The following is a 23,251-nucleotide window of genomic DNA, read 5'->3' on the forward strand; positions in this document are numbered from 1 at the left end:
GGAATCAAACCTGGGACCCTTGGGCAGTGAAGCAACAGTGTTACCCACTGTGCTACTGTGCCGCTTTAACATCGCATCCAAAAACCAGCACCTTTTACAATGCAACTCTTCATCAGTACCGCATTAGAACGTCAACCTTGATTTTTGAATGGGACTTGAACCTACAACATTTTAATTCGGGGAGAGAGTGCTACCAATGAGTAACACAACTGAAACAAATTTGCAAATTGGTATCCCCAATCTATGAAGATTAACATCATCCTTAACCATATTATCCTTGTGTCACACATCTCTAATTTCCTGATTCATACTTTGCCCTATGTGATTATTATCTTAAAGACCCAATGAACTGCTCTTCCATTTTTTTTCTGTCCCTTGTTTCCTTGATGCTACATCTTGATTTTCCAAACCAAATCTTTACTTTCTATTGGCTCTATACCATTCATCATCAGGGCAATCACATCTTTTCTATGTTTGCCCATCTCTTCTGAACGTATCCTGGAATATTTAGTTTCCAGCAGTGGTCACATTGCAACCATATCTCCATAATGATTATTCGATCAAACTAATTCGTTTCAATCTGTAATAATTGATCTATCTTGTTGGAAATGTTTCACACATTCAGGTACAGTGGATTCGGCTTTTAGCCTTTTCTGTTTTCCTTGATAGTACTTTGAAACTGAAGAAAACAAACCTGGGGAAAGAACGGCCAGCATATTCGGGTCTGTATGTTCAGAATTGTCTGTTTTTCACCCCAGTTCATATGGAGCATTGCAGCTGGTGGTTGATGCCAAAATGTTTCACTAGAGCTTTTAAAAATCTAGTTTCACAAGAAAGGACTGTTATTTATAATGCCTTTCATGACTACCAGTCGTCTTAAAGCACTTTACAGTCAATGAAGAACTTGAGAAGTACTGTTATAATGTAAGAATAAGGTTTTTGATGTCTGTCAAGATTGTTTTATTCAATAACATAAAATTGACTGATGCACTTTTGTCCTTGGTAAGTGCAGGTTACTCCAACTGTATTCATATCTGGGATAAGGGAAAGTTTTAGTGTCTTTCAGAGTAACAAATCTCAAGTGTGGTGTCCAAGACTTGGTTGTATTCTTCACCTTTATCTGAATCCATGTAAATGATTTTCCATTTAAAATCCACAGGCAGATCTTTAATGCACTTAGTGATCTCAAACTGAAATGGGTTGGACCAAAGGTGTCCAGAGATGTGCAGGTTATCTGGGGTTACGGAGATAGGGTGAGGGAGTAGGCCTAGGTAATGTGCTTTCAGAGGGGCAGTGCAGACTCAATGGACCAAATGACCTCCTTCTGCACTGCAGGGATGCCATGGCTTCTATGGATGCACCTACAAGTGAACTGTTTCTCCATTTGTACTTTCAAACTGCTTTCATAATCTTTAAGACCAATATAATGTTTTCATCATAAATGATCTTAAGCTTCGTCTATCTATCGAGTTGCTTCCACCGACCCCTGGAAAATCTCTTTTGCATTACCTCTAGTACTTAAATCTTGTTTTTGTAATATAGAGTCTAGAATTTCACATAATAGTCTGCAAATGTTGTTTAACCTGGATGCTATAAAAAATTTATTTGGGCTGGTAAGCGGCAAGTAGCATTTATTTCACGGAACTGCTAGATAATGGCATTCTCCAATGAGCATCTAAAGATATCACTTGACATTCAATGGCACCAACATTGCTGCATCCCCATCAACATCCCAGTGAGTCACCACTCACCAGAAACATAATTATATCAACTTCAAGCATCAGAAGTATTTATGAAGTAAAATGTCTTGAAGAAAAAAAGGGGGTTCTGGTAAAGCAGAATAATTGATTGAGTGTAGAATTGAAAAGCAAAAGTAACGAACTGTTGGAACTTTGTCGTGTGAAGAACAATGAGATTTGTAAATTTGAAAGCAAAATGGAGGAAATTAAGAAAAAGATGGGTGATATGGAATGTCGTAATTCGAAAGTTGTTCGTGTGAATAAAAACTCATTCTTGAATAGTGATCGAGTTGAGAAAGGACTGATCTAAGTCATAGTACAGATGTATCAAAGTCAGTCAAGGACAATAAGAAAGCAACTGAAGTACCTGCAAAATTGGAAATGATAACTTTTCAACCACGAGTACTGAAATTGCTAAGTGATCATTATGAGTCAATGACCAGAGGCAGTGATTTAAAAATGTGAAACAACAAAATCACAAAAGTTCAAAGAACAAACAAAGCAAGAATACAAAACCATTCCGAGTGAATATAAGAAGCATCTTAATGACATTCTTGAAGTGGCTAAAAGACCTTTTGACAAGAGAAGGAAGTAGATCTTCATACACAAAAATAACATTCTGACTGTGATGCACGATCAATTGTACAAAAACTAAGGTTGGATACAACTGTGGCTTTATTGCAGTAAGATGTGTGGCCTCCCACAGCAACTGGCGAAGTGGCTGCTGAATAGAGGACACGCTCCTCCTACTGGACCGAGCCAGCAGGCAGGGGCTACCGGCGAACCTGTAGTACAGGTCCTACCTTACATCAGGTGTAACAGTGGTTTATCACATTCACCCTCTGTTAAAAATGAGTCCGGCGGGGGTGGTGGAGAACTATATACAGTAGTGTTTATTTATTTAGTGTTCCATCAGGGAAAAGAAAAAACAGTCCTTTGAAAGTCAGTTAGAGATTCAACCGGTCTGGTGCCTTGACGTTCCGCTGGGAGCGATGTAGTGGTGGCGGCGATGTTGATGCTGGCGATGTCTATGCTGGTCTGATGTTGGATGACTCCGGGAGTGTGCCGAAATCCTCTTCATCCTCTGCCGTGGGCAGGGGAAGGAGGGATGGTCCTGGTGTTGGGAGCGCCGGGGAGGGTGGCGGCGGGCAGGAGAAGTGTGTATGGGTGGAACCTGCTGGTGCCAGGTCCCTGAGGGAGACAGTATCTTGCCGGCCACCGGGGTAAGCCACATACAGACTGAAGATGCACCCTATCCACCAATGGGTCCACCTTATGGAGTTGGACGTGCCTACGGAGCAGGACCGGTCCTGGAGCTGCGAGCCAAGTGGGGAGCGACACCCCAGACGTGGACTTCCTGGGGAAGGCAAAAAGATGTTCATGGGGTGTGTTATTCGTAGCGGTGCACAGTAGTGACCGGATAGAGTGTAGTGCATCAGGGAGGACCTCCTGCCAGTGAGAGGCTGGGAGGTTCCTGGACCGTAGGGCCAGTTGGACAGCCCTCCAAACCATCCCTTTCTCCCTCTCTACCTGCCCATTTCCCTGGGGATTATAGCTGGTCGTCCTGCTGGAAGCGATACCCCTGCTGAGCAGCAACTGACGCAGCTCATCACTCATGAATGAGGATCCCGTCACTGTGGATATAGGCGGGGAAACCGAACAGCAAAGATTGTGTTTCGGGCTTTGATGACGGTGGCAGACGTCATATCGGGGCATGGGATGGCGAAGGGGAATCTGGAGAATTCATCGACCACACAGAATATACATGTTTCGGTAGGTGGAGGGGAGGGGCCCTTTGAAATCCACGCTGAGGCGTTCAAAGGGGCGGGAGGCCTTCACCAGGCGTGCACGGTCCGGCCGGTAGAAGTGCGGCTTGCACTTCACACAGACCTGGCAGTCCCTGGTGACTGTCCGTACTTCCTCGACGGAGTAGGGCAGATTGCGAGCCTTGATAAGATGGTACAATCGTGTGACCCCCAGGTGACAAAGGCTGTCGTGTAAGGCCCGGAGTCGGTCTACTTGTGGGCTGGCACATGTACCTCAGGATAGGGCGTCTGGGGGCTCGTTGAGTTTGCCGGGGCAATACAAAATCTCGTAATTATAGGTGGAGAGCTTGATTCTCCACCGCAAGATTTTATCGTTTTTGACCTTGCACCGCTGCATGTTGTTAAACATGAAGGCTACCGACCATTGGTCAGTGAGGAGAGTGAATCTCCTGCCGGCCAGGTAATGCCTCCAATGCCACACAGCTTCGATAGCTTGGGCCTCTTTTTCGATGGACGAGTGCCGAATTTCTGAGGCATAAAGGGTGCGGGAAAAGAATGCCACGGATCTGCCTGCCTGATTGAGGGTGGCCGCAAGTGCGTCGTCTGATGCGTTGCTTTCTACTTGGTAGGGCAGTGTCTCGTCTACTGCGTGCGATCAATTGTACAAAGACTAAGGTTGGATACAACTGTGGCTTTATTGCAGTAAGATGTGTAGCCTCCCACAGCAACTGGCAAAATTGCTGCTGAATAGAGGACACGCTCCTCCTACTGGGCAGAGCCAGCAGGCAGGTCCTACCTTACATCACCTAATACAGGTGTAACAGTGGTTCACCACAGACTGTTGAATCAAAATGTGGATTTGGAAAGTGGATTGAGTGGAACTATGCCAACAAGTGACGAAAAGGACAATTGCACCGCAGACACTTTTCTGAGTTGCAAATAAGAAACAAGACTTTTTTAAAAATATAATAATCTTTATTGTCACAAGTAGGCTTACATTAGCACTACAACAAAGTTACTGTGAAAATCCTCTAGTCGCCACAGTCCAGCACCTGTTCGGGTACACAGAGGGAGAATTCAGAATGTCCAAATTACCTAACAACATGTCTTTCGTGATTTGTGGGAGGACACCGGAGCACCCAGAGGAAACCAGCGGAGATACAGGGCGAACGTTCAGACTCCACACTGACAAGTGACCCAAGCCGGGAATCGAACGTGGGAGCCTGGAGCTATGAAGCAACAGTGCTACCGTTCCATCCATATAATGTTATTATGTAGAGATTCTGATGATGATGTTAGTTATTGTCTTTGTTTTGGTTAAATCATTGTAATGATACAACATGACGTGTAATTGTGAACCAAGAAAAGTTTACTTGTATGATGTAATAAGCTATGTGGTTTGATATGTCATGTTTAATTTGCGTAAAATGAATGTGACCCCACTAAGCAAATCTTCATGGTGATGAAAATGTGTTTCTTTTAAAGGGGGAGGGCTCAAGAAAACAGGTAGTTTTAAGGGATTTACATTTGTATTGCTAAATATTAGGTATAAGGGATAGTTTAGGTTTAATTTAGTTTCACTGTGTAAGAAAGGACAAACCTATGCTAGACAAAGGCTTTCGCATGTTGGGGGCTTTGGTTTCAATTCAAACTGTACTTCGGTTGTGCTCAGAGAAGTTACGGTGCTAAAAGCAAATAAAAGCTTGGAGAAGCATAAAGTAATTGCTTAATAATCAGGGACATATTTAAGGTGGGAAGGCTTTTTGAGTTTAGTTTTTGGCTGTATATAGCAGTTGAGGTAGGAATCCAGAGACTGGATGTCTTTCAGCTCTGCCAGAAAAAAGGCTGGACAGGACAAGGGCAAAAAGGCAAACTTCCCAAAGTACCAGCTAAAGTCCAGACAACCAGGGAATTTGGATAGAACATACAGTGCAGAAGGAGGCTATTCGGCCCATCGAGTCTGCACCGACCCACTTAAGACCTCATTTCCACCATATCCCCGTAACCCAATAACCCCTCTTAACATTTTTTGGTCACTAAGGGCAATTTATCATGGTCAATCCACCTAACCTGCACGTCTTTGGACTGTGGGAGCAAACCGGAGCACCCGGAGAAAACCCACGCAGACACGTGGAGAATGTGCGGACTCCGCACAGAGTGACCCAGCGGGGAATCAAACCTGGGACCCTGGCGCTGTGAAGCCACAGTGCTAATCACTTGTGCTACCGTGCTGCCCTAACAAAAAAAGAATGTCTTAGGAAGACTGAAGTTGAGGGAACAGAGACCAATAAGATGAACAAGGTATTGTTTAGAAGAATTCAAGGGAAAAGCAGATAGTATTCTGACTTAAAGAGACAGCAACCATACCTAGATTTAAAGTGGGAAAGTAGACTTCAGAGGTTAATCAAAAGTTTGGTGCCATCTTGACACAGTCCAGGAATCAACAATTAAAGCAATTGTGAAGACTTTGTGCAACAGTTGAGACAAAACAATCCTGGGGAGAGGGGTGTAAAGAATACACCTGGAAGGTAATTTCAACTTGGGCTCGGTTAATTTCCATAGTTCAGTTTTTTATTAAAATATTCCTTCAAATTTAATCCAAGTTTGCTTCAAAACCTCAATTTCCTTTAACTTAGTAAAGGCAAATGGTAAAGTCACCATAGTTCCAGATGGCCACAGGCCCATCAAGAGGGGAGAGCTGACTGGTGATGATTTAACCAGAGGATCAACACACCTCAGGTGAGGGGGAATTTGAGAAGGCAAGGCCTTCATGGATAACCTCAGTTGGTATGGGAATTGAACCCGCGCTGCTGGCCTTGCTCTGCATCACACCAACTGGCGAACCAACTCCGCTAAACTGTCCCCTTTAACTTAGTATGCCTTATTTGAAGTACCTTTCAACCTTCACCATGCAAAATATCCTTCCTATGAATCGTCAATATATCAATCTCTTTTCACCTTATAGTAGTCAATATACTAAATCCTGAGTTTGTGATTAGTATTGCTGCTGACTGGTTTTCTGTGCTTCATCAGCTTGCCTCTCGCACTCGTTTTTCCACCTTGTCGAGGTTCTCAGACAATTTCCCTTTGAGTTTACCAAACAACAATATCTACCGTCAACTTCAATGAGGCAGATGAGAACACATGGTTTTCCTCAGTCTGAAATATCAATTATGGCATTATTATAGCTAACGTGTATATTCTTACACCAGTGAACAAGTAGGGTGATAAGTTATACTGCTGGCTTGATATTACTCTCAAAAGTGAAGCTCTGACCAGATATACTTGTACACATGAACTCGTCACCAGCATTTAAAATAATAATTTGTCCTACCAAAGGTTGACAATTTTCTGCTAATGTCAAAAAGGACATAAAATGAAGATGTCAAGTCTGCAGTTCTTTTGCAATATGACACAAGGTGAGCTTTAAATAGTGCAATGCAAAAACAGTGAGAAACAAGTTCCTTACGTTGTCAAGCATCTTGCCAGAATTAAATTCATCTTGCTGATTTTATTCCTAAATAGTCATTTTCTTTTGCATCAGTGCACTTTACATCAGGTACTCAATAAACAGCACAAGACACCTGGTACCGATAGGATTTTAATGTTAACTTTTATTATTTCAAAACAACTATGTTGAATGTCATTGTCTTTGCATTAGAAATAAACCAAAATTTATTTTAAGGAACACAACTTTGATAGGATTATGAAACTGTCCCAATAGATTGGTGGTGGAAGTGACCAGTAACACAGTTATAAAATATACAGGTGATTAGACATTAGAGAACATGTTCACAGAAGAGATTCTCATGACTGTGTATCACATTTCTTATTTCCACTGAGTAAAAACAGCAAATAACATTTACAGAAATGACAGCATAAAAGATGAAGATTGGAAAATAAACCCAAATCAGAGGAAAGATTGAGCAATATGCAGGAACCAGAGAATGTAGTAATAAAATGGATGCATTCCTTCCCCAACCCAAATTCTCTGCTGTCCTGTTGGGGTCAATTCTACAGTCCCTAATTTTGGGGGCCATCTGAATCAAGCCTCATCCAAAATCGACAGTTTCCAACAGGAGCAATTGATCTGGGAGGGCGCACAGAAACACTATTTATTCCCCTTGCCTCTCCTCAACGAGTACTTAATCTAATTGTTAAATCTCTCCTCCTACAATCCAAAGTGAGATTGGCTAGTTTAGCAGAGATTGGGGATGGAGCCTGGTAGCTTTGCAGTATATATATATTTTTTTTAAATTTTAGAGTACCTAATTCATTTTTTCCAATTAAGGGGCAATTTAGCGTGGCCAATCCACCTAGCTTGCACATTTTTGGTTCGTGGGGGCAAAATCCACGCAAACACAGGGAGAATGTGCAAACTCCATATGGACAGTGACCCAGAGCCGGGATTGAACCTGGGACCTCGGCGCCGTGAGGCCGCAGTGCTAGCCCACTGAGCCACCGTACTGCCCGTCTTCACAGTATATATAGCAAGTTTCACACCAAGCACTGCATTTACCAAGAGTTACATTGGAATATTTAAATGAAAAACACATTTGCAATGCATTTTCATCCTGGAGATCTGCAAGTACTTTGGGAACAGTGTATTTGGGTACATTTGGGCAGCTGGTTTGTACAAAGAACATTAAAAAATATTGCAATTTTAGAATTTTGTGGAAATTACTTCTAATTGAAAGCTTCAGTAATGTGGTGGTAAAGGAGGATTCCCCTATATTGTCAAAATTATTTAATGTTTGAGAAAATTCAGCATTCTTTCTTCTCTTTTGAAGCCAATAACTGATCCTAAAATAGTGTTCATGAACAACCTTTAAAAGCAATTTTGAACATATCTGACAGGTTATTCACCTTTAAAGTCTCATAGCTGGTCCTAATCTGGCTTTGAAAATATCACTAACACCTCTCCATTCGGGGTCACTTGACAGCAAAAAAGGAAGAAGAATCCTCCTGCTAACTTGAAGACAATGACAATCCCTACAGCTTTCCCAACTTAGTGAGTATGATGTTAGAATTTTTAAAAATGATCTTTAGGGTTCCGGACCATGGAGTCACCTGGGATGTTTAGCTGTTGCTAATGAACGAATCAAAGAACCCAAAGCAGAGAAAACAAAATTTAGGCCAGAGATGACAGGGATGTACCGATAGATCCTCAGAGGCACCATATTCAACTTAACACCAATCTCACATCTTCTACTCTTTCTTACATCCAAACAAAACTTAGCAACATTAACACAATATTATAGCTAAAAACTAAACCAAACAGAAGTTGCATAGCAAGAGTCTTGATAAATTATTACATCCAGATTTTCAAAAGCTTGTTAGCATTGGGTAACTGTATTCTGGCACTATTCAGATCATAAGAAATTTAAGTAGCTCAAACACTAACCCAACTTGAAAGTTACATCATTTCTTAGTAGGTACTTTCCTCAGCAGAAAGCAGTGCATTAAATTCTTCAATACTAGGCAAGAAGAACTGGGTCTGATGAATAAAAGGTATCTGAAGAACTAGGTTTCTATAATATGACATGATGAACATTCGACATGCGAAGACCTGCTCAGCACATACTAAGAAATTCCTACTTGATGAAGTTTTCACTAAAAAGTTGTGGAAAATGTGTTCTGAAGTGAAAATAATGCCTAGAAAATCCTTTGCAGAACACTGCAGTTATTTAGAAATAAATGTTAAGTGCTCTACTATATAAAACTAAGAGTTATTTTTACTTTAGCCAATTCATTACCATGTATTTTTCCTCCACGGTACACTCAAATATGGTGCAATTAAACAGTATACAAGTTTGACCTATCACAGTGCCAAACAATCACCGCGAACCATGAGATTATTTCCAGCTCCAATTATGTTAACAGATGGTAAATGCAGCATTTTTAAAAAACTTTTGCAAGTGCAAGATTTGTACAAATATAGACTACATTCAGGCTACATCAAGTCAATTAGCTGGTGTACATTTTAAAAAAGAACATAACATTGGTCCTGCAGAGATTTCAAATCATAAACAGGTGCTTGGGAAATGTTTAGATATTGTATCCTCAGATATTTAAGGTTTTTAGTGACAGAATTTGCTGAGATAAATTTCTCCCTGAATGCTGCAGACTGCAGTGCCCACATCCAAAGACAGTTGGGGAAATACAATGCTTTGATTTAATTAACAGATAAATTGTGGTTTCACACAAAATCATCAATGGTATCTGAAAAACGGTTCTCACAGTGGTCATTTGCGGAGATGTTAAAACTGCTTTAGCTTTAATCCCAGTTTTGTAAATCTATGATGATCAAGCCGTCCCAATTTAAGAAAACTCACAGATGGGTTTGCAAATAATTTAACCCAAAGTTTTAATCATGGGCCTTATTAACATAGCTTTGACTATAATATGGCTAACACCAGGCAATATATAGGCATTTCAGATTGAAGTACAGCAGTGGAAAAATAAATGGAAAGTAGGTCAGTATTTACAAAGTTGTCCAAAATCATCAGGGCTCAGAATCAACTCTGGCTACGCTCTGACTAATCAACTGAACGTGTACATAAACGTTGTTGGTGAATAACTCAATTCAGCCATTGGGAAGTATATGAAAGCTGCCAATCAATGAAACGAAGTTAAAGTATTTGTTTTTCTTTAACATTTTTATATTTTAATAAAATCTGCATATTTTAGAAGGGGATAGCACATACTCATTATTTAACCCTGTAGTTGAGATGCTGCACCACTGAAATTAAAAGTGATCTGACCTATATTGATTGGTCCAATTTATTTGAAGGATACTGCAAATGATAATATGGTTTCTAACATCTCCTAATTTTATATTAAAAATTTACAAAAAGATGTTACCAGTGTTAACAGAAGTCAATTTGTGAATGCTGCTAAGGCAACTCAGTACACAAAAGTTTACATTTCTTACACAGATCAGCATTCCTTTGGAAAAAGTTCACCATCAACTCTGGTCTACCTCAGGTACTTTCTTTGGAGGTTTCAACAGTTGCACCCTGAAATTGTTTTCCACCTAGTTTTCAGCCCTAATTATGCTATTAGGAATATATGTCATAGTGGTGTAGATTATTCAAGTCTCATGTTTTTATAATTACCTTCAAATTCCAACCTACAGAATTTAATTTCATTCATAAATAATGGTATAACAAAGACTAGCTCTATCCTTTTCATAATAATGAGTAGCTAATAAACTATAACACAGCAACATATATGTTAAACACCTTTAAGTAATATGTCAAAACATTAATTGTATCCTTCAAGATGGATAGCAATTTTTATAGCGTAAAGAATTAAAGACAAGGTGTCATTTACAAGTGAAATAATTTACAGGACAATATTATGACAAAACAGCTTTTCATTCAAAATATATTTCATATTAGAAGCTTCAAGTATAACAAAAAAATGTGACATTGGAGAAACAAAAATGAATGCAAAGCAATACATTATGGTTGTGTTCCAGTTCAAATCTGTCTTTTTGGGGTAAAAGGAGCACAAGGGCCCACACTGAAGGCTAGTCAATGACCCTGACAAATACCCACGAAGAATATATTGTTTCGAAGGCAATTTGGCTCAACTCAAGTAAAATAAATTAAATTTATTTTTCTAAAGAGACATTTGGTATTCAAAATTTAATTTAGGATTTTGGAATGCTTCATTGAATGCAATTTGTTGTTGCAGCAAAACATGCCACATTTTTTTGCAGACTTCGTCATGTGACCGCAATGCATTAAATTTAGTACAATAATAAAATTGCAAATGTCAATTAAAAATGGATCCCTTTGCTCTTATTGCACAGATTTATTTTGTTTTAAATCTCCAAGCATGCGTCAATATCCATTTATTGCACAACATAGGAGGGCTTCAAACCTTCTCACAATGTATATCCTCACAGTAAACGAAACAGATGATTTATTGTCGAAACCACAAGATTTTTTCCTAAATGCTGCATTAATACTGTTTAATAAACCAAACAGGGTCAGTTGCAGGAACTTAACCAGCTATCAGCATGTGCCCTGATGTACACTAGTAGAAATGCAGTAAAGGAAGTAGTCTCTAGTGCCTGCAGGCAAGTTTGTGTTAAAGTTCAAAGCTTGACTGATCAAAGTGCTTTTGGACTCAGCAGTACTTTTTCCTCTACTAGGGCCAAAAATCTGAACATCAACATGTATCATCTGCAAAACAAAAACAGAGCTGAATAAGAATACTAGCAGGACTATGGCATATGCAATGTTTTCAGCTATTAGATCACAACTATGACATGGAGGCAGGAAGAGTCTTATGAAGCTAGAAATTATTTTAATTTTTTGGAGTTCAAGAGGCTGATGCAATCAGATCGATGTAGTGATCCATTTATCAGATCGTAAACTATATTCAAATCCATACAACTTTCACATTGTTAAGTTTTCAGGCATAAATACCTCTTTCATTAAACTTTCCTTTATTTTACAATATTACAATGAATGCCAGAACAAAAAAAAAAATCACTTGACAAGAGATTGCAACATCAAAATGTTCATTATGTTTATATTATTGAATTTACTGAATAATTTTACAAGTGTAAAATTCTGCACCTTAAACCATTAATGTGAGCCAAGTGATGGACCGTCACAAAGTTATCAATGATTTCAGTGCTTTACTTTGGCTTGCCCCATGCATCTAGTAGGATGATCCCAACTCAACATAATAGATACAAGATGGCCATTAGATCAATCATGCACTTTAATCATACACTTTGAAAGGAGTAAGGCACTGGAGCTTTTTCGGCTGCCATTTATAATTGTTCAATATTCTCAGATTTCCCATAAGCTTACCTCAGATGAAAAGATTGCTGTCAAAGATAAAGTTGTTGGGTAAATAGTTAACAGTGCCACCAGAGACATTAAAATCTTGGATGGGAAGGGTATGACCAGGCATTTCTAATGGAAAACACCATAGTTGGTAAAATAGTTCCCACTGGGAGCATTTGGCTTTCATCTTACTATTTTACACTGTACATGATTAACTTAAGCCGGTCAATATAGTTAGAAACTTGCAACAAGAACTGACTCAATACCACTGGAGGTGGCTCCCCAGAATAAAGCGGCATGTATCCAGTGATTGACACTAAATAAATATAATAGGTGTGATGTGAAGAAAGCATCATATGGAGCACACTTTAAAAAAAACTTTGAATCAGCAGATAGCAAGGATCCAATTGTTTCTAATTCCTGCCAGTATTTGTATAACCAGCTATCAGTAAAAAGCATTTGTTCAAGGTTTCCAAACTACCATTTCATCTAACCTGTAGAAATAGCTTCTCCAAACATCTCTCAGCTGGCTAAGTTTAGGAAGCTTGCAGGTATGAGAGCAAAACGCTAGTTTTGTTTTATCAACTATGTTCAAAAATAAATTTCTTATGCATAATCTAGTACATTACTCAGTTGCTGTCATTGTATCATAATCCATTAAAAGTATCTAGCTGTTTCAACTGTGTAACAAATGCATGCCACAAACCTAATAAATGCAAGAAGGGCAGCTCGAACAGAGCTGATTGAGAATTTTGTGCTAAAAAAGTATTTACATTTCTTTCCTCCTTTTCTGAAGGTGCTGCACGTTCTATGATATGGAACCAGGAGACAGGTGACTTGCCATTAATTACCGCAATGGCTATCCTGCATCAATGGTTGACTTACCACACATGCACATGCGCAACAGGAATCCTTTGATACCAAGAGTCCGTGCCCCTTATTTTCCCCTTGCTAGTCGACCAGTGCGAGGCCACATGTGTAACTCCAGCTAAGATAAACAAATTCAGCAGCCTGTGTATAAAATTTGCAAAGTTCTCGTCCTTGTAATTCAATATTACCAAAAGGCCATCACAGAATTTGAAGAGAAAAGTTATTATAAGATGCAACGTCAAGATCAAAATGGGACCGTTTCTTGTCCCCTGTCTGAGCTCTTCTTTTGGAACCCTTCTCCGCCCTTTCTCCTTTTGAAATACCCGAGATACTGCTCCTCCATGGCACTCCACTTAGGTTACCTGGTGTGGGTTTTTATGCCATAGCCTTCATGCACAGATGCGCTGGGTCAAAAGAACATAATGATGCAGATCCATTTTGGTCTCATTTTGGCAATCATTGTGCAGGGTAATGTGTTTGACCACAGTTTGCCTGCTAATTCACATATACTCTAACATTCAAGGTTAACATGAGGTAGAAGATAGATATCATAAATTGTTTAATCTTTCTGGCCTTGTATAGTAACATTTATTTTGTTTGTTCAAAACCCGTGGAATCTTGTGGCTTTATTCTATTACCAAGTGTCTTGAATCCCTTTTCACTTCAAATGAAATGTTATTGGTCCCTAACCAGATCCGACCAACAACTTGGGGGTGGTTTGGATAGGATTTGTTTTGTCATGTGTACCGAGGTACAGTGAAAAGTATTGTACATTCACCACACTCTGCATTAAGTCCAGACAGATTGCTCCATTTGGTCAAGGATCATAAGATGTCAAGTTTCCTACACATAATCTAAAGTCATGGGGAGGTTGGTCCTGTGACGATCTTCTGACTGTCTGAAGCAATAATACACATCTTTCCCTTTTATAAACTTTGGAAATGAATCCCATTAGAATGGTCACTTCGCTATGTATTCAAGTAGAAAGATACAAGAGCATATGCAAGAACAATATAGAGAACATTCAAAGTATGAAGTGGATCAAAGAAAGAAGCCAAAAGGGAGGGTCAGTATTCTGACAACCGTGCAAGGAATTCAATACATTCTCCATTATACATGGTACTGAATAGAGAGAATAAATTTACTGCTAAAATCCAAATGCTTTCAATAGGCTGACAGTGAACATTTAAAATTGTAAATCTTGAACGAAAACATCTGATTTGAGTTCATATGTTATTCTATAAAGTTAAGTTAATCCTTATTTTGGTCAATTAGACTTCACCTAATTTGCATGATTGATAAGGCTTAAATAATCAAATTTCACTACACATAATTATTTAATTTGTGTGCGTTATGGAAATGATTTGTGAATTTTGCGGTATGTTGTTAAGAAAAGTCTTAAAGTTGGCATATCTATTGAGCCCAGCTTAGTAAATTGAATTTTGAGCTTGGAAAGCAGGGTCACGGCCGAATTGCAAAGGTGGGCTAGTCTCCCTCTGTCCTTGCCGGCCAGAATTCACTAAAGATGAACATTTTACCACGGTTTCCGTTTTTGTTCCAGTGTTTGCCGGTTTTTCTAATGAAATCCTTCTTTAGGGGAGTTGAGAAATTGATTTTGTCCTTTATTTGAGTGGGTAAAATGTTAGGATTCAGAATACGGTCCTTCAGACGGTGCGTAGTCAGGGGGCTTGGCGGTGCCGAGCTGGATATATTATTACTGGGTGGTGTAGGGATCCTGAGTCTGTCAGGATGCAGATGGAGTCAGGTTCATGTAGGGGGTTGAGGGCATTAGGCAACGGCCTCGCTTCCGTTTTCTCCAGGGAAACACTTGCTGTTGGAATTGGAGGATAGGGTGTGGTGTGAGGCTCTGTAGAGGGTGAATGCTACGTCTTCTTGTGCGAGATTAGGGTTAATATAGTTGAGGTTTGTACATAGGGCTCAATTGAAAAGGTCTTGAGTGAGTAGGTTGTTTGCAAAAGTGGAGGATATGTGTGAGCGTTGTGGGAGGGATCCTGGTCAGCAATTCTGCAAATTGAACTAAAGCCCTGTACCTTGGGAGCCATATTTGAGGTGTCGGACCTGCCGGATCTCCAGATGGGGGCAGGGCTAATGTTCTGGCCTTCACCTCACTGATTGCTCGAAAGCAGCTGCTGATGGTGGAGGCAATTGAGGGGATCTACCGGAAATGGCAGCCATTTATTCTGTACTTTAAGGAGCTGGTTGTTGGGGGGTGGGGGATGATTTTGGGTTGTTTGTTACTGTTCTATTGTTAAGTATAAAATTGAAAATGTTGAATATCTGAGTGCTAAATACTGTGATGTAGCTTTAAGAAAGAATACTTGGGTCCTTTGCGAGAAAACTGAAGTTACAGTAAGGACAATTTTCTCATTCGGGCCCCAGCAATTCTAGCTTAGCAGTAAACAGAAGCCAAAGCTACAATGCTGATTGGCCAGGAAGCTGGCTTGAGGCCTAGATGTTCCAGGATTACCGCAAGAATACAGTACTAGGTATGGTAAGTGACTAAAGTATCTTTTATTATTCATTCAGGGGATGCAGGCTTCACTGGCTTAGGCCAGCATTCATTAACCATCCCTAATCGCTCTTGAAAAGATGGTGCCTTCTTGAACCGCTGCAGTCCATGTGATGTAGGTACACCCACAATGCTGGGGGGGGGGGGGGGGGGGGGGCAGTTCCAGGATTTTGACCCACCAACAGTGGAGGAACGGCAATATATTTCCAAGTTAGGATGGTGAGTGGCTTGGAGAAGAACCTCCAGGTGGTGGTTTTCCCATGTGTCTGCTGACCTTGTCCTTTTAGATGGTAGCGGTTATGGGTTTGTAAGGTGCTGTCGTAAGAGCCTTTGTGAGTTCCTGCAGTGCATCTTATGGATGGAATACATTGCTGCTATCAAGCACAGTGGTGGAGGGAGTAAATATTTGTGGAATAATAATAATAACCGCTTATTGTCATAAGTAGACTTCAATGAAGTTACTGTGAAAAGCCCCTAGTCGCCACATTCCGGCACCTGTCTGGGGAGGCCGGTGCGGGAATTGAACTCGTGCTACTGGCATTGTTCTGCATTGCAAGCCAGCTATTTAGCCCACTGTGCTAAACCAGCCCCGAAGTGTTACCAATGAAGCTGGAGACTTTGTTTTTAATGGTGTCAAGCTTCTTGAGTGTTGTTGGAGCTGCACTTCTCCAGGAAAAGGGAGTGTATTCCATTACACTCCTGACTTGTGCCTTGTAGGTTGTGGACAGGCTTTGGGGAGTTACTTGCTGCAGGGTTTCTAGCCTCTGACCTGTTCCTGTAGCCACAGTATTTATAAGGCTTCCAGTTCAGTTTCTGGTCAATGGCCATCCCCAGGATGTTGCTAGTGGGGGAAATCGGTGATGCTAATGCCACTGAATGTCGAGGAGTGATGTCTTGTTGGAGATGACAACTGCCTGGCTCGTGGCGCAAATGTTACTTGGCACTTGTCAACCCAAGCCTGAATGTTGTCTAGGCCTTGCTGCATTTGGGCATGAACATCTGGACGCAAGTCATCATGAATTGTGCTGAACATTGCAACATCAGCAAATATCCCCACTTTTGACCTTACGATGGAAAGGTCATTGATGATGCAATTGAAGATGGCTGGACTTAGGACAGTGCCGGGAGAAACTCTTGCAGTTATATCCTGAGTTAAAATGACCGACCTCCAACAACCATCATCCTTTGTGCAAGTCCAACAAGCAGAGAGTTTCCCCCTGATTCTCATTTTGCTAGGGCTCCTAAATGTGGCCTTGATACCAAGGGCAGTCACTTCCGCCTCACCTCTGGAGTTCAGCTCTTTTGCCCATGTTTGAACTACACTTGTAACGAGGTCAGGAGCTGAGTGGCCCTGGCAGAACCTAAACTGAGCATCAGTGCGCAGGTTATTGTTAAACAAGTGCTGCTTGATTGCACTTTACTGATGAACCAGAATAAACTGATGGGGCGGTAATTGGCCAGGTTGGATTTAGAACATAGAACATTACAGCGCAGTACGGGCCCTTTGGCCCTCGATGTTGCACCAACCTGTGAAACCATCTGAAGCCTATCTGACCTACACTATTCCATTTTCATCCATATGTCTATTTGTCCTGCTTTTTCTGTACAGGACAGATCTGGGCAATATTTCACATTGCCGGGTATGCTAGTGTTGTAGCTGTACTAGAACAGTTTGGCTTAGGGCACGCCAAGTTCTGGAGGACAAGTCTTCAGTACTATCTTCGGAATATTGTCAAGGCCCATAGCTTTTGTAGTATCCAGTGCCTTGAGCCGTTCTGGAGTGAATCGAATTGACTGAACGCTGGCATCTGATATGCTGGGGAGCTCCGGAGGGAGAGATGGATCATCCATTTGGCACCGCTGGCTGAAGATTGTTGCGTATGTTTCAGCCTGATCTTTTGCACTGATTTGCTGGGCTCCCCCATCATTGAAGATGGGGATTCGTGGAGCCTCCTTTGTGAGTTGTTTAATTGTTCACCACCATTCACAGCTGAATGTAATAACAATAATAATCTTTGTCACAAGTAAGCTAACATTAACACTGCAATGCAGTTACTGTGAAAAGCCCCTTGTCGCCATATTCCAACGCCTGTTCGGGTACACAGAGGGAGAATGCAGAATGTCCAAATTATCTAATAGCACTCTTTCGGGACTTGTGGTAGGAAACCAGAGCACCTGGAAATAACCTACGTAGACACACGGAGAACGTGCAAACTCCGCATAGATAGTGACCCAAGCCAGGAATCGAACCTGGCACCCTGGCGCTGTGAAGTAACAGTGTTAACCACTATGCTACCATGCCTCACAGAAACATGGAATCCCTAAAATGCAAGAGATCATTCACCCTGACCGTGCAGAAGGTGATCATTTGGCCCATCAAGTCTGCACCAACCTTCTGAAAGAGCATCCTACCTTGGCCTACTCTCCTGCCCCTAACCCATAACCCCACCTAACGTTTGGGCACTATGGGGGCAATTTAGGATGGTGAATCCACCTAACCTGCACATCTTTGGTCTGTGGGAGGAAACCGGAGCACCCAGAGGAAACCCATGCAGACACAGGGAGAATGTAAAAACTCCACAGTCACCCAAGGCCAAAATTGAACCCAGGTCCCTGGCGCCATGTTGGAGCAGTGCTAACCACTGCACAGCCACCTGTGGCAGGACTGTAAAACTGATCCGCTGGTTGTGGAATCGCTTAGCTTTGTCTATTACTTGCTGCTTCTGATGTTTGGCATGCAAGTAGTCCTGTGTTGTAGCTTCACCAGATTACCATATTAAGGCATGTCGGATGCTGCGCCTGGCATGCCCTCTTCATTGAACCAGTGTTGATTCCCCGGCTTGGTGGTAATGGTAGCATGGGACATATGCCAGACCTTGAGGTTACAGATTGTGGTGGAGTACAATTTTCTTGCTGCTGATGGCCCACACCACATCATGGAGGCTGTCTTGAATTGTTAAATCTGTTTGAAGTCTATCTCATTTAGCATGGGGGTAGTGGAACCCAACACGATGGACGTTTTCCTCAATATGAAGATGGGACTCATCTCCTCAAGGACTGTGCAATGGTCACTCTTACTGATATTGTCATGAACAGATACATCCACAGCGTGCAGGCTGGTGAGGATGAGGCCATGTATGTTTTCCCCTCCTGTTGGTTCCCTCACCACCTGCTGCAAATCCAGTCCAGTGGCTAGGTCCTTTACAACTTGACGAGCTCAGTTGCAGGTGGTGCTGCTGAGCTACTCTTGGTGGTTCATTGAAGGATCCCAAACAGAGTACATTCTATGCCCGTGCCACCCTTAGTGTTTCCTTCAAGTGGGTTACAATAATCGACAATGATGGAATGTGAAGCATTAATCTTTATTGTACAATAAACCGTGCTAGTTTGCATTCTAAATTAGTTATTGTCCTTTTTGCCAACATGGTTATTCCTCAACAATAGTTTTCCTTTGCTGACAAGTCCAAATTCCTATATCCCTTGTTCATTTCCCTGTACTGTGATGTATTGGCTCTGTAGATCCGTTCTTGGGATGTGGATGTCACTGGCTGGGCCAGCATTGTTACCCATCCCTAATTGCTCTTGAACGGAGTGGCCTGCTTTGCCATTTTAGAGGGCAGTTAAGAGTCAACCACATTGCTGTGGTTCTGGAGTCACATATTGACCTGACCAGGCAAGGACATTGGTGAACCATGTGAGTTTTTATGACATTCAGCAAAGGTTTCCTGGTCTTCATTAAACTTTTAATTCCAGATTTTTATTGAATTCAAATTTCACCATCTGCCGTGGTAAGGTTCAAATCCAGGTCCCAAGAGTACTACCCTGGGTCTTCGAATCACTACTCCAGTGACAATACCACTACGCCACTGCCTCCCTTTACATTTTGTGGATGACTGCCTTAAGGAAACCTGACTGAGGAGTAATGGCACAGTTTCCCTTTATGAGGCCTCCCTGCCTGGCTATATCTTCCATCACTTGCCAACTCAAGACTGTTGCAGTAGCTGTGTGGCAGTTGTCATCTTGGCCTGACCCCCTGCTACTATGACATTTTTCTTCCTTTGATTTTCTCACCTTGTTCTACGCCTCATTCAAAATCACCATTTGTATCACCTACCCAAATAAAATAAAAATGCTCTCCATGATATCTTCACTGCTTTCGTCCTCAGCCTCTCCAAAGACTCCTCAACCTCTTATTCCATCTCAACTCATCATGAGAGTGCACTGCCCTCTCTTGGCCACCCACTTGACCATACCATCTCCTGTGGTCCTGCTCGTCTCACCTTTTTTTGTATGGTTCTCCACCTGCATCCCAACCCTACCTTCTACCGTATCAGTCTTGGAAAAAAAACCTCTAATTCACTTACAACTGCACTTTTAAAATCCCAATTGACAAGTCGTTGGCTCTCTGTTCGTCAAAACATTTCCACAAATACTGATTTTCTCAACCCCATGCGCCTCGAATTTGATGCCTTAGTTCCCAATAAAACCATTACTCTCCCATGCCTTGACCATTACCCCTGGTACGGCCCTCGTATCCATTCTCAAGTTCAAGGTATGCAGACTTGAGGATAGAGTGGACAACTGGTTTATTCATCCATGGATAGATCTGGCTTGCACCACAAAGCACGAATGGGTCCAGGTTTTAACTGCATAAAACTGTTCACTATTCCAGGTTCATCCTGGAATACAATGATAACTCCACTGCAAATATCAAATCTTTCTCCCCCGACCCTGTATCCCCAATCTTTCCCTTCCAACAGCAAGTGTGAGGAGCTCCAGGACTTTTTCTGTCCCTAAGATAGAGGCGTTTGATAAGGTTCCCCACGGTAGGCTATTGCAGGAAATAAGGAAGTATGGGACTGAAGGTGATTTAGCGGTTTGGATCAGTAATTGGCTAGCTGAAAGAAGACAGAGGGTGGTGGTTGATGGCAAATGTTCATCCTGGAGTTCAGTTACTAGTGGTGTACCGCAAGGATCTGTTTTGGGGCCACTGCTGTTTGTCATTTTTATAAATGACCTGGAAGAGGGTGTAGAAGGCTGGGTTAGTAAATTTGCAGATGACACGAAGGTCGGTGGAGTTGTGGATAGTGCTGAAGGATGTTATAGGATACAGAGGGACATAGATAAGCTGCAGAGCTGGGCTGAGAGGTGGCAGATGGAGTTTAATGTGGAAAAGTGTGAGGTGGTTCACTTTGGAAGGAGTAACAGGAATGCAGAGTACTGCGCTAATGGCAAGATTCTTGGTAGTGTAGATGAACAGAGAGATCTCGGCATCCAGGTACATAAATCCCTGAAAGTTGCCACCCAGGTTAATAGGGTTGTTAAGAAGGCATATGGTGTGCTAGCCTTTATCAGTAGGGGGATTGAGTTTTGGAGCCACAAGGTCATGCTGCAGTTGTACAGAACTCTGGTGCGGCCGCACCTGGAGTACTGCGTGCAGTTCTGGTCACCACATTATAGGAAGGATGTGGAAGCTTTGGAAAGGGTTCAGAGGAGATTTACTAGGATGTTGCCTGGTGTGGAGGGAAGGTCTTACGAGGAAAGGCTCAGGGACTTGAGGTTGTTTTCGTTAGAGAGAAGGCTGAGAGGTGACTTAATAGAGACATATAAGATAGTCAGAGGGTTAGATAGGGTGGACAGTGAGAGTCTTCTTCCTCGGATGGTGATGACCAACACGAGGGGACATAGCTTTAAATTGAGGGGTGGTAGATATAGGACAGATGTCAGAGGCAGTTTCTTTACTCAGAGAGTAGTAGGGGTGTGGAACGTCCTGCCTGCAACAGTAGTAGACTCGTCAACTTTAAGGGTATTTAAGTGGTCACTGGATAGACATATGGATGAAAATGGAATAGTGTAGGTCAGATCGGCTTCAGATGGTTTCACAGGTCGGCGCAACATCGAGGGCCGAAGGGCCCGTACTGCGCTGTAATGTTCTATGCTACACAATCTGCTGCCTCTGCCATGTTCCTCCTTTCCACTAGTCCATCAGGATATACTTTCTCTAAAGTAATCCTGCCCTAATCCTGAACCCTTTATCCTTTTCTAGTATCTCTTCTCTCCCTCATGCTCTCTTTGAATTCATCTTGCCCACGAGACCAATCTCCTGCTCACTCAACTTCATTAGCACCAAACTAACTACACAACTTCCTTTCCTGGCCCCACATTATGAAATAACGTTTTTTTTTTTTAAATTCCAACTAAGGGCAATTTAGCATGGCCAATACATTTACCCTGCACATCTTTGGGTTGTGGGGGTGAGACCCATGCAGACGCGGGGAGAATGTGCAAACCCCACATGGACAGTGACCCAGGCGGGATCGAACCCTGGTCCTCAGCACCGTGAGACAGTGGTGCTAACCACTGCGCCACCATGCCACCCACTATGAAATATTGTTAATAATCACATTTGGAGAACCGTGTAGACACAATGGGTCAAATGGCCTCCTGCTGCCCTGTAACAATTCTGTGATTTCTATCACATTTGACCTCAAGTTGAGCTTCCAGCCATATATTTGCACAATCACTAAGACTGCCCAGTTCCACCTATTTAACTTTGTTTCACATCATCTGCTGCCGAAATCCTCATTCCATACTTTGTTACACTAGACTTAATGCTAATATACACCAAGCTAGTCTCCTGTTCGATTCCCGGCTTGGGTCACTGTCTGTGTGAAGTCTGCACGTTCTCCCCATGTGTTCGTGGGTTTCCTCCGGGTGCTCCGGTTTCCTCCCACAGTCCAAATATGTGCAGGTTAGGTGGATTGGCCATGATAAATTGTCCCTTAGTGTCCAAAAAGGTTAGGTGGGGCTGCTGAGTTACGGGGATAGGGTGAAGGTGGGGTGCTCTTCCAAGGGTCGTTGCAGACTTGATGGACCAAATGACCTCCCTCTGCACTGTAAATTCTATGATTCTAGCTATTTGACTAAAATTGCTCTTGGTTAAGCAACATCTTGATTCTAAAATTCTAATCCTGGTTTAATCACTCCACCATTGGTGGCATACCATTAGTTAAACCTCTCTACTTCCTTTGCCTCCCTTAGCATACTCCTGCTGTCTAAGCCTTTGGTTATTTAACCTACTTACGTGGCTTGGCAACCTATTTATATTGAAATGCTTGGGATGTTTTATCATATTAAAGGTGATATACAAATAAATGTTGTTGTTGTTGTTGATTAGGTAGGAGACCTGAGGGGTGAAAGAGCAAGGAGCCCACATACTTCTTTAACAAAGTACAACTAAGATCCAGAACTCTATAGCATGAGAGGATTGAATCAACATCACTGGCATGATGGATTATTCCCCACTTAACCGTACGGGTGCAGCTCAACATCATCCAGGACAAAGCAGCCTTCCTCCAGAATATTCACTCCCTTTGCCACAGGTGCATCATGGCTGCAATGTGCATCATCTACAACAGTAATTTTCAAAGTTGGGGTCACGACCCACAGATGGGTCGTGGGATGTTGTAGAATGGGTCACCAAACAGGATGCCAAAGATCGCCTGACCATTTTTTCCATTTTCTCTCTAGATAAGT

The 23,251-nt window shown here is 41.9% G+C and overlaps 1 protein-coding gene across 6 annotated transcripts in view; it reads right to left on the reverse strand.

Annotated features, from left to right (window-relative positions):
- Positions 1-7,099: 7,099 nt before the first annotated feature.
- flj11011l (probable ubiquitin-conjugating enzyme E2 W-B) overlaps positions 7,100-23,251 on the reverse strand; it is a 120,099-nt gene continuing 103,947 nt past the window's right edge. For 4 of the 6 annotated variants that reach the window (XR_005462119.1, XM_038809623.1, XM_038809622.1 and 1 more), the window contains exons 6-7: positions 13,201-13,303; positions 7,100-11,700 (exon numbers count right to left, since the gene is read on the reverse strand). Coding sequence is in view for 4 of the 6 variants with exons in the window: in XM_038809623.1 (XP_038665551.1) it covers position 11,700; positions 13,201-13,303 (104 nt within the window). In the remaining 2 variants the exon portion in view is untranslated. The remainder of the gene's footprint in view (positions 11,701-13,200; positions 13,304-23,251) is intronic. The other 2 variants (XR_005462118.1, XM_038809624.1) reach the window with 1 other exon arrangement.

This window comes from Scyliorhinus canicula, chromosome 10 (genome assembly GCF_902713615.1).
Source record: "Scyliorhinus canicula chromosome 10, sScyCan1.1, whole genome shotgun sequence".
Taxonomy (NCBI): Eukaryota; Metazoa; Chordata; class Chondrichthyes; order Carcharhiniformes; family Scyliorhinidae; genus Scyliorhinus; species Scyliorhinus canicula.